This window comes from Cimex lectularius, unplaced genomic scaffold (assembly GCF_000648675.2).
Source record: "Cimex lectularius strain Harlan isolate CLEC.00 unplaced genomic scaffold, Clec_2.1 scaffold455, whole genome shotgun sequence".
Classification (NCBI taxonomy): domain Eukaryota; kingdom Metazoa; phylum Arthropoda; class Insecta; order Hemiptera; family Cimicidae; genus Cimex; species Cimex lectularius.
Window position 1 is genome coordinate 78,049 of NW_019394170.1, and position 14,311 is coordinate 92,359.

The 14,311-nt window shown below is 36.0% G+C and overlaps 1 protein-coding gene across 1 annotated transcript in view; it reads right to left on the reverse strand.

The window, feature by feature from the left end:
- Window positions 1-14,311, reverse strand: part of LOC106662887 (discoidin domain-containing receptor 2-like) — a gene marked incomplete at its 5' end in the record, with an annotated part of 67,277 nt that overhangs the window by 19,606 nt on the left and 33,360 nt on the right. Inside the window, one exon of the mRNA XM_024229973.1 lies at window positions 2,742-2,949. Within this exon, the coding sequence (XP_024085741.1) occupies window positions 2,742-2,949 (208 nt within the window). The remainder of the gene's footprint in view (window positions 1-2,741; window positions 2,950-14,311) is intronic.

Genomic DNA, 14,311 nt, shown 5'->3' on the forward strand with positions numbered 1-14,311 from the left:
AACTTTTTTTTAAATTAAAAAGGACTTTTCATTGGCCTTTTTCCATCGTCAAAAACGGGCAGTTATTAAATATATTATACATGGGAATTTCCAGTCAGCCACCACACCAATACTGCTTAATGGATGGGGAATAACTTCGCATAACAGTTCTTTCAGAGAATTTCTTTAACATTTTGACTGCAATACCAACGAAAAAAAAACTAAAATTTTAACTTAAAAAAATGACATTACAATAAAAATGTATTAAATTTGACCAAACGTCTTCTATTAGGTATAGTTTACATTTGAGTGAATCCGCCTCTTCCCCTCGCCCCTTCTATTTCTTTTTTACTCTATCTCCCTTTCTCTCACCCCTTCTCTTTCCTTTTTACTCTATCTCCCTTTCTCTCGCTCTTTCTTTTTTACTCTATCTCCCTTTCTCTCGCTCTTTCTCTTTCTTTTTTATTTTATCTCCCTTTCTATCGCTCTTTCCATTTCTATCTCTCTGTAACTCATTCTCTCTCTTTCCCTCTCGCTCACTCTCCCACCTGTTTTGGAACGTGAAATATTTTTATTTCACGTTTTACATTTTTTAAAAAATGTAAAACTTTTTTCTTGTATTCTATCTGTAAAATATATTGTAAAGACTCAAAGAGTCGGGATAAATTGTTCATACAGTTGACTCTTGTTAACATGAAACTTGTTTAACCGAATTTTTTGGTAATTTTGATACACTCGTGAATAAGAAATATATAAACGGAAGAACGAGCAATCTGTACATCGAAATGGAGCCATTTTTCCTCTTTATAGTTTAAATTTTTTTTTGTAATATTCTTCTAAATTAAAATCCACGTATTGTTCACTTCCTCAAGTTTCTTCGATGTTTTTCTAGATTGTTATGTTCAGTGTTCAGTGTTTTGTGATTTGGTTTTAATTTTTTTTAAATAGATCATTCATTTTATCCTTCAGGATATTAGAATCTCCTCCCTGCATGGATCTTTTGCTCCAATCATTAAAAGATTGTTCCTAAGAGAAACTACTCAGTTGAAAATAACGGTTTTGCATTCAGACAATTATACTAACCGGCAGTAAGAAGGCTAAAAGTCTGCCATTAGACAGTGAGAATGATTTGCACCAACAAGTTGGTGTCCAGTTAAAAACGAAAGTTGTTAAGTGTGAAAAAAGCTTGTTTCTAAACGGAAACAATGTCCTGGAATGTTGAAGGGACATAAAGTATACGATTAAAATATTTTTGTTGCACTCTGTCGATTTCATTTCCAAAATTTGAGCCTCATACTTCAGAACTAACTATACAATAAACTTGAAACTGTCGAAAAATTGAACTGTGTGATTTTGGGAGCCCAAGTGTTAGATGAAGCAAGGATTTGGATAATTTTGGGAATTGCTAGGTCACTTGTATTCAGAAAATAGTTACCTGCTTGATTAAATTTTTCGGAGGACGAGAGAGGACACCCAAAATAAACATGATTTAGAGACCGGTTATGCCACATTCTCATAGTTAAAATTTGGAGTCTCCTTATTCGTCCTGATTTTACTTACACATCAACAAATATGTATCTGTATGTAGTAATATATATATAGATTTTTTTTAGTAATATATATCCAGCTTTGCAATGATCTTTGTAACTCTCTCTGTATATTTATACATCTTTTTCTCGCTCTCTCGTTTACTATCCCAAACAACCAAATACGCCAATTTCCACTTAAACGGGATATGGAACACAAATGTATAAATCAAAAATTATTATTTATATGTTTATATACGTAACAGATAATATGGAAGAAAATAAAATAAATTATTCCACAGAAAAATCATGTATCCTTTTCTTCTGATTTCTCACTTATTGTGAGGAAAACTGTTTCAAATTCAAATTTAAACTTGAAATTGTTTAATTAGGAACATTAACAACAGTAATAGGGACGGCATTGTCAACCTATTAATTAAAATGTGGTGTAGTGGATGTAAATGAACCCAATTAACAGCCTGTAAATGGCACAGGTCAATATCAGAGGCGTCTTGGTTTTGCCTAGAATTAATCAAACGGTTGTACTACATTTGATACTGCCCATTTCTGTACCCGTACAGTTGCATAAAACATTTAATCATGCCTCTTGTCCAAGGATCGATCGCACTGAATTGTTTGTACTGTAACACCATATAAATAATTGTATGCCGAGATGGGGCCGAAAACAGGAGTTTTCAACGGACGGCAATGCTGGCAGGTTTATTGTTCAATTTAATATATTTGCAACGTATCCAATCCCTTAATTGGATGGAAGGAATGAAGGGTTAATTGAAATAGGACAAACGCAGAGATCGTTAATTGGGTAAGTTTGAAAATTACCGCCCTTAATTCGAGCCGCCGTAAATTCCTAAAACGGGTGTCCCGAAACGACAACTGATTTGAATATTTTCCTTAATTTACTGAAATACTACCAGCCGAGTAGAGGAGTAAAAGCCTCCGAACTAGAAAAGATCAAATTTATGAGTATATCTCAAGGAAAGGTAGAAGTCACGATCTCTCTTGTATTCAGAGCACATAATCCTCTAACTGCTCCTGCACGTCTTAGATATGCATCTACATCTTTCTCTTAATTCCGCTGCTTCTTCATCAAGCTCTTTTGTGTCATCTTGTCTCCCTAGACCCAATTTATTGTGTAACATCGACTCCCACGGAAATCATGACGGAATCCGTAAAACGCGCCGGGTAAAGTATAACCCAATTTCGGTCGAGACTTGCCTGAGTCGAAAGTGACTTCGCTGATCATGATCCACCTGGCGGCGAAGTGAAGCTGAAGTTTAACAAACTTTCCAACTCGCCGGTGAAGTTTGATAGAGACGTTCCTCGAATGTTCGAAAATACGATCTTCCATATAGTCATACGTGATCGGATCTCCGTAGTAGTAAACTCCACCGACGCTGAACATTATATTCATCTCGGAAAAGACCTGGAAACAGAAAAGTAGAATTTTGTTATTTCTTCAACGTTCATAAGTTTAGAAACCATTAACCAATATTTTAACAACATTGAGAACTAATGAAAGTTTTTATAAGATGTTGTAATAAGAATATATAATGCCAAACATTTTATAATGTATTTAACATAAAATTTTTCAATAATGTTGATTGAAATTGGCTATTTTAAAATCAATCTTACCGGGAAATTTAAGCAGTGACCAATGTAGTCGTAATAAAGTGGTATTCTCAATGTTAACTCGAATAGATGCTGCGAGTGGCGATTGGTAGAACCAAAAATAAAGCTATAGCAGTCCTTGAAGGCTTGTTGTTGTTTGTTTTGTGTCAAATTGTAAGATGCCAGAAGTTAATAAAAAAGGAAAATTAATAAACTTTTTCATTCAAAATGCTATCTATGCACTCGAAAAATACTACCAAATGACACGCTTCAATTCGTGCCGACATACCTAACTTGTATGCTAAAGTCTAACTGCTACAACTTTATAGGATATGGGATGTATCTATTATGAATAAGAGTATAAGAACAGGTCAGAAATTAACAAAAGAAGTATTGGTCTGATTTAATTAATAATTATTTAAGAATAAAAATACGTGTAAACACAAAACAGCTGTTAAATTCATGGCTGCCATGTTGGTTACCTAAGCCCTAACGGATAGCCATGTGACTACATTTTCGACCTGACATCTACATTGGCCCTGTCCTGTTAGATCCGGCAATGTTAACTAGCCGATTCTCACAAGTCTAAGTATCGTTTTTCTCGATCTAACACAACCTAACAGAGTTAACAGGGTTAACAAAAAGATCGTGAATGCCACTAATATTGGGTGAAATATTGGTTTTGTGGTCATACAAGCTGTCATACACTTAAAATATTGTTTTATTTTTCACAAATTGTTCTTAAATAAAATTTGAATAGTCGTAATGATATTAGGTGAAATGTTTGTTATGTTAAAAAGCTGTCATACCTTTAAAAAATTGTTTTATTTTCCCAACTTGTTCTTAAATAAAATCCGAATATACCAATTATTGTTTAGGATTGGGATAAACTATTATAAAATTCTTTACATTATTATATAACTGGTAGTCACCCGACTGTAATTCTTTAAACTGTGTGTTATTGGTCGTCCATTTATCTACATCGTGTAGTAGTTACATGTTTGTTTTTGTTGATGTTTTTGTGAACTGAAAGTTGATTGTCCGCATTATCTCTAAAAGGTCTTCTTCTGCCTGTCTGGTCTATGAATTTGACAATTTTTTAGGATTTGTTTATTTTTAATTTCAATTTTTTCACTATATTTTGTATTAATTAAGGTTTTTAGTTGAGATAAAAAAGTCAGTGTCATGAGCGGGATTCGAACCCACGATCTTTGGCCAGATACGCCGCTCTTTCTACCACTGGAGATATCGTGACTTCGATCCACTCGGACACTAACTTCCCATCTCAACCCCACCTTTTGAATTTTCCCTCCTTTTTGCCATTGTTCAACTTATACATTTTATCTCAATTAAAAACCTTAATTAATTGAAAGATATTAATTGATCAAGAGGACCACGAAAACTAGTGAATTTGTATTTTAATTTTTAATTATGAACCTTTCCATGTTTAGCCAGTAACAAATTGAATTTTAACACGTTGCAAGCTTATAATTCAAATTATGAAGCAAAAGCATAGAAAAGATGTTTAACTGTTATTAGGGCGGAAAAATTTAGATGCAAACGGTAACGTTTCGTAAGGAAAATTAGTTCCTAAACAACAAGGCATGCTGAAGTAAAAGATGTACTGCAAAACGAAAAAAAACCTGGATGGGGAAATAAAAAGAGTACTCTTGAAATTCAGTTTTCCCCCCGCGGAAACAGTTTTAAAGCGCGGCCTCGTCGTATTTTACGACCTTCTTTATTAAACCAAGGGGATGGGTTAGGAACGGATTATGGGAGTTATCTAACTTTAAGATTATCATAACAGTGGGATGACGGCTCGCTACTTATGTCTGACAATATTGTTTTCTCATGCAAATTCAACCCCTCCGGCTCGGGTGGGAATGTTCGGAAGGGCAACCTTAAACGGTATGCAACAAGTCCCACCTTCGCCGGAAGACAACTGCCTGCTGGTAATCTAGTTGTAGTTGTAATTTGAACGTCTAACAACAAACAACGGAACACTAGGCAAACCTGGTACCTGTCACTTAAAGTTACTGTACACCTTGAATAATCCTCTGAATATCCAACAGGAATCAAACTCAATCTTGGAGTATCCGCCATTCATAAATCAAGTTTTTACCCAAATAAAGTCATCGATGAATATTTTACCGAAAACCCTTTCTTAAATATAATTACATTACCGTGATATTATTTAAAATAAAATATAACGAATGAAATAAAATTACGCAAATTATTATTGCTTAAAAAGAACTGCTAATAGTACATGATAATATCATGTAGAATTTCTAGAAAAACTGCGAATTAGAAAATGGCAGATGAACAAATAGGATTTGAAGGGCTGAGTGGAAGTAGGAATCTTTGGCAAGGTTCAAAAGATATGGACTGGAGCGGGCTGGATTTTTTTTAGGTTTGAATGCTTGGTAGAACACTTTTTTAAAATTTTGTTACCCTATTGTGGGAATTCCAAGCATTTTTTCCATATAAAGTCCCCAAAGCAGAGGGAATTGATTGCTGAAGGAGGAACAGAGTGGTATATTGGAGGAGATGGAATACAGCAGAGAGTGATAGTTATTTATTAAGATTTATTTTCGTTGAGTCCGATCCTGTTACTGCAACAATTCTTTCAAGAAGAAATAGTTCTGAAGGTAAATGAAAGCCCCTACTGGGCCTGGGTTGGCTGAGAGGTTGGTGGGGTCTTATGAAAAGAGTACTGTGTCGGGATTTAGGAATGCCTGCAGTGTACACTGGAAACAGAATGGGGCCAAGGATGCTGCCTTTTGGAACGCTCGCTTCTGCAAAATGGGTCGGGGAGAAGGATGATACGATTCGTATTTAAATTACTTATTTGTTTTGAAGGTTTCTAAAGACCACTGCCCTTGAGCTTATAGGTAATTTTGTTAGTTTTTTAGAGTTTTGAGAAGAGTTGGTAAACAGGTTACCTTTCAGATTTTTTCAATGCTTTTTAATTTTTTAATTTGCCGTTGTTCTATATTGTTAATTATTTACAGTTCTTAACTTTTAAATTTTTACAGATGGCGTTTCGCATCGAAATTGATTAGTTTTTAGTTTTAAGTTGGCTGAAAAGATTCCGAGAGGTCTTCAGATGGTCAAGAAGACCGTTGATTGAAAAAGTCGGCTCGGTCGTTTTGACATTAGTACTTCACATCCGGGCCAGCCGAGTAGAAAAAATCTTAGCGGAAAATTAAACTGAGCCGGTCCAGCGCATCTCAGATATTTTTATAACAGGGCCTGCGTCCCGGCTGGCAAAAGAGTTTCTATTTCGGTTTGGCCGGGTGAGAGGTGCTCGCCAAGTCTTCACCTTCGGACGCCATCTCATTAGACTCACTGACTAATTGTCATGTCACTGGGCTAAAGATTTGATTGATATTTCCATGAGGCTCGACGACACCTTCTCTTTAGTTTTTCAAAGGTCTTTAATTGAAAAATCAACTGTGTAGGAAAAAAGCGGGTTACAGTTTCTCACGAACGGTTTCTTTCAACGTTCTCTCCTTTTAATAGGTTGTCAAGACCCGGGGTAAATTTCAACCGTCATCTCTGACGACCGTGGGCCTTCAACCCTTTAATATTCTAAATTATTAAATAAACCGTTAATTTAAAAATAAAGACACTTGAAAAACCTAAACATTGCCAGGTATTTTGTTTAGGAAAAACAGTTTCCACACAAACATGGTTTATTAAACGCAACGAAATCCAAAATAAAATATCATCAAATATCTTGTTTAACAAATACATTGCAAAAAATTGAATTATTTAAAGTAAATAATTTGATTAAGTGTTACCTAAGGTTTTCAAAAAAGTACTATTTCAATAGTTTAATCTGTATATCCCAACGTTAAATGTTCAGATATTTCAAAATTTAAATGAAATCAACAATAGGTATGCAGATATTATATGTACTTAGTAAAGCACTCGTTCAATATGGGATTATCAATTTGAAATACTCTCTCGATTGGAAAGAGGAGGATTCAGACACCTGCTACGTGTAAACAGGTATTGTGTATCGATGTGGCAAAACAAATTCATTATTGATTACGCAATCAGGGATGATATTGCGCAACCGTGTTGATTTTTTTCCCCCTGCCTGGCGCATTACCCAGATATTTTTTTAATCCTGGTGTGAAACCCGAGCCTCTGATGTTTCACGAAAGCAACCAAAAGAATATATATTTTTTTATTATTAGATTATTTTTCCAGGGGTTTCTTAAGAAGGATGTAGTAAGGATTCGACCAAGGGATAAAAACAAATTCATAATTTCAACAATAAGTTTTTTGTTTTTTTTCAATAAAAAGTTTGGAATAAAGTCGTTGCTGTTAAAAGAATAACTGCCAAAACAGTGTGATGAATTTTTTGTTATACCGTAACAGTACTAAGCAAATTTGGCACATGAAATGAAGTAAACAGAGATAAATAAATTTAAAAAAAAAATAGCGAGGAAGACAAACAAATAAAAAAATACTGAAACGTGACATAGATAGAGAACAAAAAAAAAGAGGAAGAACGATGAGTGCAAAAGAGAATAGAGTTTGGGGGCGATCGGAGAGAGAGAGAGAGAGAGAGAGAGAGAGAGAGAGAGAGAGAGAGAGAGAGAGAGAGAGAGAGAGAGAGGGAGAGCCTGAGAAAAGATAGTTTGAGAAAGAGAAAGTCAGATGANGAGAGAGAGAGAGAGAGAGAGAGAGAGAGAGAGAGAGAGAGAGAGAGAGACAGAGAGAGAGAGACGTATAAAACGAGAGAGTTAAAGCAGGTATTAAGATTTAAAAATAATAATATGAGAGAAAGTACTATAATTAGGTAAATAAAGCTACCCAGACAGAGATACGTTAATTGTAATAATATAAATTTATGTTTCAAGGATTTTAAGGTTTAACGTTTGCAGCATGTTGTTGTAATAATAAAAAAAGATCTTAAAAACGTTGTAAAACAAAAATATGTGACAGGGATAAGGAAAATGATCATTAATTTGCGAAATATTGTTTTCTTATGAAATCGTTTTCAATATGTCCAAGTACTCGTATAATATTTAAAATTTATTTCAACCTGTTGCTCTGTACATTTTGTGCAATATATGATCATGTAAAAGTCTGTGTAGCGTAATAAATCTGGAGCGTTGAATGAATTATGAATTATCTTTCCTTGGCAAACTTTATGGATTTGAAGATATTTATCGAAGGAATTGTGCATCGATCCGGGTAAGCTTATACACTTTTTCCTACCTTTTTGGAAAGGAATGCGGAAAACGTACGACCCAATAACTTTTGCCCCATAATCCTTTATATTGGGCTTGTTGGAGGGTGGAAGAGAGGAGACAGTCCTTTATTATTCATGGTCCTAAGAGCTAGGCCCTGTAGTAGTAGCTCACACGGCACTCCAGTCACCACCCCTCTGCTAAACCTTCAACTCGCCATCCGAAGGTAAATTGTTTATTTCAAACGCCCCAATAGTAAAACCACGCGTGCACCTGGGAACCAGTAAAACTCTCCCTTTTTTCCGTGAGAGGGGAATTGCAATTTCGAAAGGTACTCCTAGGTGGTACGGGAGCATCGTAAACGTTACAGCTCCCACGGCAATCCCGCTAAGAATACTATCGGGAATTTTTTTCGGATAGAAATGTTAAACATTTAGGCCCGGGGACGGCTTTACGGTAATCGCCTGGAAATAAACAGAAGTGGATTCGGATGGAGAAATTCTATGGTCTTCGTCTTCAGCGCTGTATTCCATCTGACGAGATAAAACATGGTGCACGTAACACACGTAGACATAAAAAAGGCAACTTTACAGTCAGTAGTACTTCCAAAAGGAACGAGAAAAAAACAGATGACGATCGTTAGAAAAAATTGGAAAAGAGACACGAAGACGAACTACAACAAATTTGCTATACCGAAACAGAGTTTATTTTATCAAAAAAAGAAACAGATAAAGATAAAGACCTAGAGAGAGAAAGAGAGAGAGAGAGAGAGAGAGAGAGAGAGAGAGAGAGAGAGAGAGAGAGAGAGAGAGAGAGAGAGAGAGAGAGAGAGAGAGAGAGAGAGAGAGAGAGAGAGAGAGAGAGAGAGAGAGAGAGAGAGAGAGANTCTCTCTCTCTCTCTCTCTCTCTCTCTCTCTCTCTCTCTCTCTCTCTCTCTCATGAAAAAGAGTGAGATCACACCCCGGACTATCGTATTGAATATCAAAAATGAAACCTCCAAGCGGTTATCCTAAAAGAACATGCAAGTCGACAACCATGTGTCTGCCCCTGTAGAGAGTGAAAACATATTTACATGGTGAACTGATCGGCAATTGATTTATTGGGTCCGTCTACTGTTGCTGGTTCACGTTTAACTCAAAAGCTTCTATGCTTTATGCCATTTTAGGTAAGGATCTTGTTGAGATAGCTATTTGTCTGTTGATGAAGAATTATAAGTAAGCTAACTTTGAGTTAAGAGTGAAATATTGACCAAGAAAAGTGATCATTATAGATCTATTTATATTGATGGTTAGAGTGAGGTAAAGCATTTCGTCGAGAAGTAATTTTTCCCGAAACATATATTCATTCGTCCTTGTAAATATTCAATCCCAAGAACATCTTCTCAGAGATGTATGGAGTTTTTCGTTTGAGAGTTTGTCAAAGGCCGTCGACGCTTGCCGAAGGTAGATAAGAGGACATTAGGGAACGTAGAGTGCAAGGAGGCTAAATATTCAATAGTGTTCCTAGCCATCCTGTTGATCCAGAAGAGGGACCCGCTAACAAATTCAAGCCACGTAGGCCCCGGGCCCCTACAAAATGCATGGCTTCGTTGCGGGGGGTTTGGATGGGGTATCCAGCTTATCTCATTTTAACACTTACAATGTCCCAACCCCCGACACAGTGGAAGCATCTCCATTATTTACCCTCTCCTTCGCGACAAGATGTTCCTCGACAATTTACCCAAACTCCCTTCTTTTTCTCGTGAAACAATTTAAGGGACATATGCTCGCCGGGGCACGAGGTTACGTGCCCTGTGTGCCCTATGCGAGGAAAAAGCAACAGATCCGGCTTCTTCCGCCGCTCTCATTCATCACAGGTTCTATTTTGATATATCTCATTTCAGCATCCATTTCAACGCTCTCTAATGGGATCGCCTTCACTTGTCTACATGAGACACGCCCTTGACAAATTTACCGGCACGTGCCTCTCAAGAAATACTTGAACTTCTTTAATACACGTCTAACACGGAACCGGCGTTTCACGACAAATTTAAACACGACTCTGCAATCCGTGCCTGACACACTGGCTACAAAAATGTCTAACTAGTCATCTTGAAAAGATAATGAAACAGTCCCAGGTTAAATAACAGAAAGGCTCAAGAGATATAAGCTTTATTAAACCAAACGATCAATCATTCAGAAAGAAAACGTTTATGACGTGTAAAATCCAAAACGTATAAATTGTAAACACACAATTTATGCATTTTGTATTTCTATACTTTACTATAAAATAGAAGAATTTACTCATATCGCACAATTTATTGCGTGCTAAATTACATTACCTCAATTAACTATTAATTGATCAAAGTTATCCAAAATCATAATTCCAAATTTTCAGCATGGTGTTCAAATGCATCAGCAATGAATATCTGCATTAATAATTATTTAAACTACACATGTTGACTAAACTAAACTGACAGGCATAAAAAGCTACCTCTTGTAATATAACTTGATTTGTATACATTTTTGTTCAATAATCAAAATATCATGTTGTTTAACGTTTAAACATTGAGTCGTTGTCTAAAAAAGTAAAAAAAGGACAGATAAAATTTGTTTTAATTAGATTTTTAATTAACATTTCCACGTAGCACATTTCCTCCACTTGCCTTAATCATATCTCGAAGAGGTCTCGGCATTCTTTCTACCATTCTGGAAATGTCTCTTTGCTGGAGGTTAGCCTATTCTTAATGAAGAGTCCTTTCAAGGTCGTGGAGTGTAGGAAATGATGGAAGTACCCTTATTCGTCTTTTGAAGTTATCACATGTGTTCGATGGACTTCAAGTACGGGTTGGCCAGGCTAAGACCCTGATGTTATGCTGTTGAAGGTAGGTTTGTACTATGCAAGCGACATGCGGACGGGCATTATCGTGCATTAGGATAGGATTGTCGGTTATTAGGATAGGCAATACATGATGTTCCATAATTTCATCCACAGTGGCCGTCAAAGTCCATCACTGAGCTAAGTTGAAAAGGTTGGCTCTGGGAAAAATTAGAAGCTTCTTACCATTTATTTCGCCTTATCCACAATCTTTCACGTTTATCTAGAGATCGGAGAGCAAATCTACTCTCATCTATAAAAAGTACAGAAGACCAATCGTCCAAAGACCAATGGCTGTGTTCTCGAGCAAATGGAACTCTGTGTCTTCTGGTCAATTTTGGTCCTCTTACGGGACGGAAAGCCATCAGTCCATACTGTTTTAAATTTCTTCGAGCAGGGCGATCAGAAATTTGGACACCTCCTGGAGCTGATGAATCGCTTTAACAACAATAAGGTGCCTGTTTAGCAAAATTCTCAAAGTAAAAAAACGGTTATCCTGTGGTTATGTTACCCTAGGGCGTCCAGAACCGGGCCTTGTATGTGCATTTTTAAGTTTAAAATTGAAATTAATAAAAATAAACATTGATAAATACTTTATCCTTGTATTGAACTAAGAATTAAGTGTGTTTACCTGTAATTGATATTCTCAATTTAAAATATAGCATAAACAAATACTTATTGGTAGAAACAATGTGACAAATTGAGGGCAGAATTTTCTTTTATCGAGAAAATGAAAAAATCAATTGGGTGGAATTTTTTGCTTGTCAGTGAATTAATAAAACTGAATTTCTAATTCGCCGTTATCAATAAATTTTGGTCTATTTATCCTCCCTTGGTCTACCAGCCGGTTTTAGTATTTCATCATTTTGAGTAGCCTCTTCTTGGACGATTTATTTTCAATTTCCAAGTATCTGTCCAGTTATGGATGAAGTTGATCACTTGCTGTTCATACAGCATGTATTGATATTGATACTGTTGATACATGTATTGACAACGTTTTTGCAACAAATCGGGGGTGTCATTGGTAAATGATGCGGCGGTTTTGTTTGGCATCTGTGGTAGATTTCTTGTATACAGCAAGTTTAGGAACTGTCCTAGTATGAAACTTTAGGGTGGCCTCCCTCGATTTCGACATCTGAGTAACTATCTTTCCGGGAATTAAAGGGTAAAACGTTCAAATTTTCTTGTTTTTACATTAACTTGTTTAACATAATTTTTTATTTTACAGAGCTTGTTTCTGTCGGCTAGGTGGCTTGTATAATTTTCGGTTTTTCAATGTAATGTTTCTGTCTCTTGTTTTGAGATTAATGGAAGCAACGAGATGGGTCGGTAGGATGGAATTTCGAGTGGTAGTTTATCTAGTTTTCTTATAAGAGTGATCTCAGCCACTTTCCGGATATAAGGGACATTGCTTTCAATAAATGAGTCAATTTCAAAATTTCCAAATTTAAGTACGTTTACAATGATAACGTTCTGACAAATTATTATGTGCGGTCAAACGACAAACATTATGTTTATTTTTTCCTATTTTGTTGTCTAATAAAAAGATAACTTATTTACAAATGAATTATTTAATTCGACAAAAAGAAAATATTGTGGCGTGTCACGGCATTTGGTATAATGTAGTGTTACATAATTATGAATTATTCATGATGTCACACATTTTCATTTTCATAAGCTAAAAAAGCAAAACCTCTTGCAGCTATTCCCGCGGAAAGACTTGAAAATAAGACAATTTGACGAGTATCTAAGTCAAAAACTATATTTTAACTATAATACTTTTCCTTGGTTGTAAATAAATGTCCTAAGATAGCAATGCTTTTGAATTGAAAGTTTATTTTTAATAGCCAATTTAAAAATTACGGGCGCGTAAAGTCACTTTAACGTTAATTTACTCGGCTCAGAAACTTGGTAAAGTGCGCTGACCAGGAAAATTCGTAATTCCAGTTCAACGGTTTGAACCATATTGTAAATCTAAAGTTACAAATTAATTTTAACCCCCATCCAGCCGCGGGTAATGACCCCGCCGTAGCGAAACGAGAACGCTACCTGTTTCGCGGAGTTAATTCCCTACCAACTCCCTGGCCTGCCCAATTTACAGGTAATTAAAGCGATTATTTCACTTGAAATAAGACAAAAGCTCAAAGGGTGCTGATTCTGCTTGTTCTAGCACTAATAGAACCGTGCTCTATCTCTCCGTCTCTCAAAGCGCACTAATTTATTCTCCAGCCCTCTCCACTTCGCCACCCCTTGGGGACCCACAAAACCCCTCTTACAAAAATTAAACCGAACCCCTCCCCTTTTAACTGCGGAATTATATTAAACACCCTGACGGGCAATCACCCGTAATTAATTGCCGGGGAGAGTCTTAAGTTAATAACCACCCTGGTGACGATTGGTAAATCGGAAAAGACGTCGGCATAAGTTGTCTTATACGCAATGGTGGTTATTTCGAGAAAGGGAGGATTATCCGATTCAGCTTATTCTCAAATCAGTTTAAATCAGAATTCAATTCGACAAATGAATATCAAGTGCAGAAAGACAGATTCTTTTCTGCTACCCGATTGCCTCTTTTTCCTTATCATCGAAGTCTAAGTATTTTTTTAAAAACCTTTTAAGTATATTATTACAAAAACATAACCAAGCAAGAAAAACGTCCTAAACAATTAATAATATTTAATTGCCTGCTATCAATATGAAGCATTAATGTCGATGAATAGACAGACCAAAACGAATTTGCTCTGATAAGATTTGAAAATTATCTAAGAATTCAGTTTAAAATGGAAAAAAAATTGATTTATATAGGTCCTTTTGAAGAACAACGGAAATTTGCGTTGTGCGGCAATCAGGGATGATAAATCTTCTGACAATGAACCAGAGGTGGTAGGCTAAATATAATCAAGCATTGGCTTTTGGATTTGGATTTGTATAAACTCAAATCTGCACATGCATGTACATACATGAAAAGAGCCTATCAATTCTGGCAGTTTACCGACAATTCCAGCTATGTAATTTACAATAAATTACCGGCAGCGCTAAAAAATCACCCATCTCGGGTGTTGGCAGTCCGGGGTAGAATTAGGTCTGGTCCAGCCAGTGAGGTTGGATCCAGGG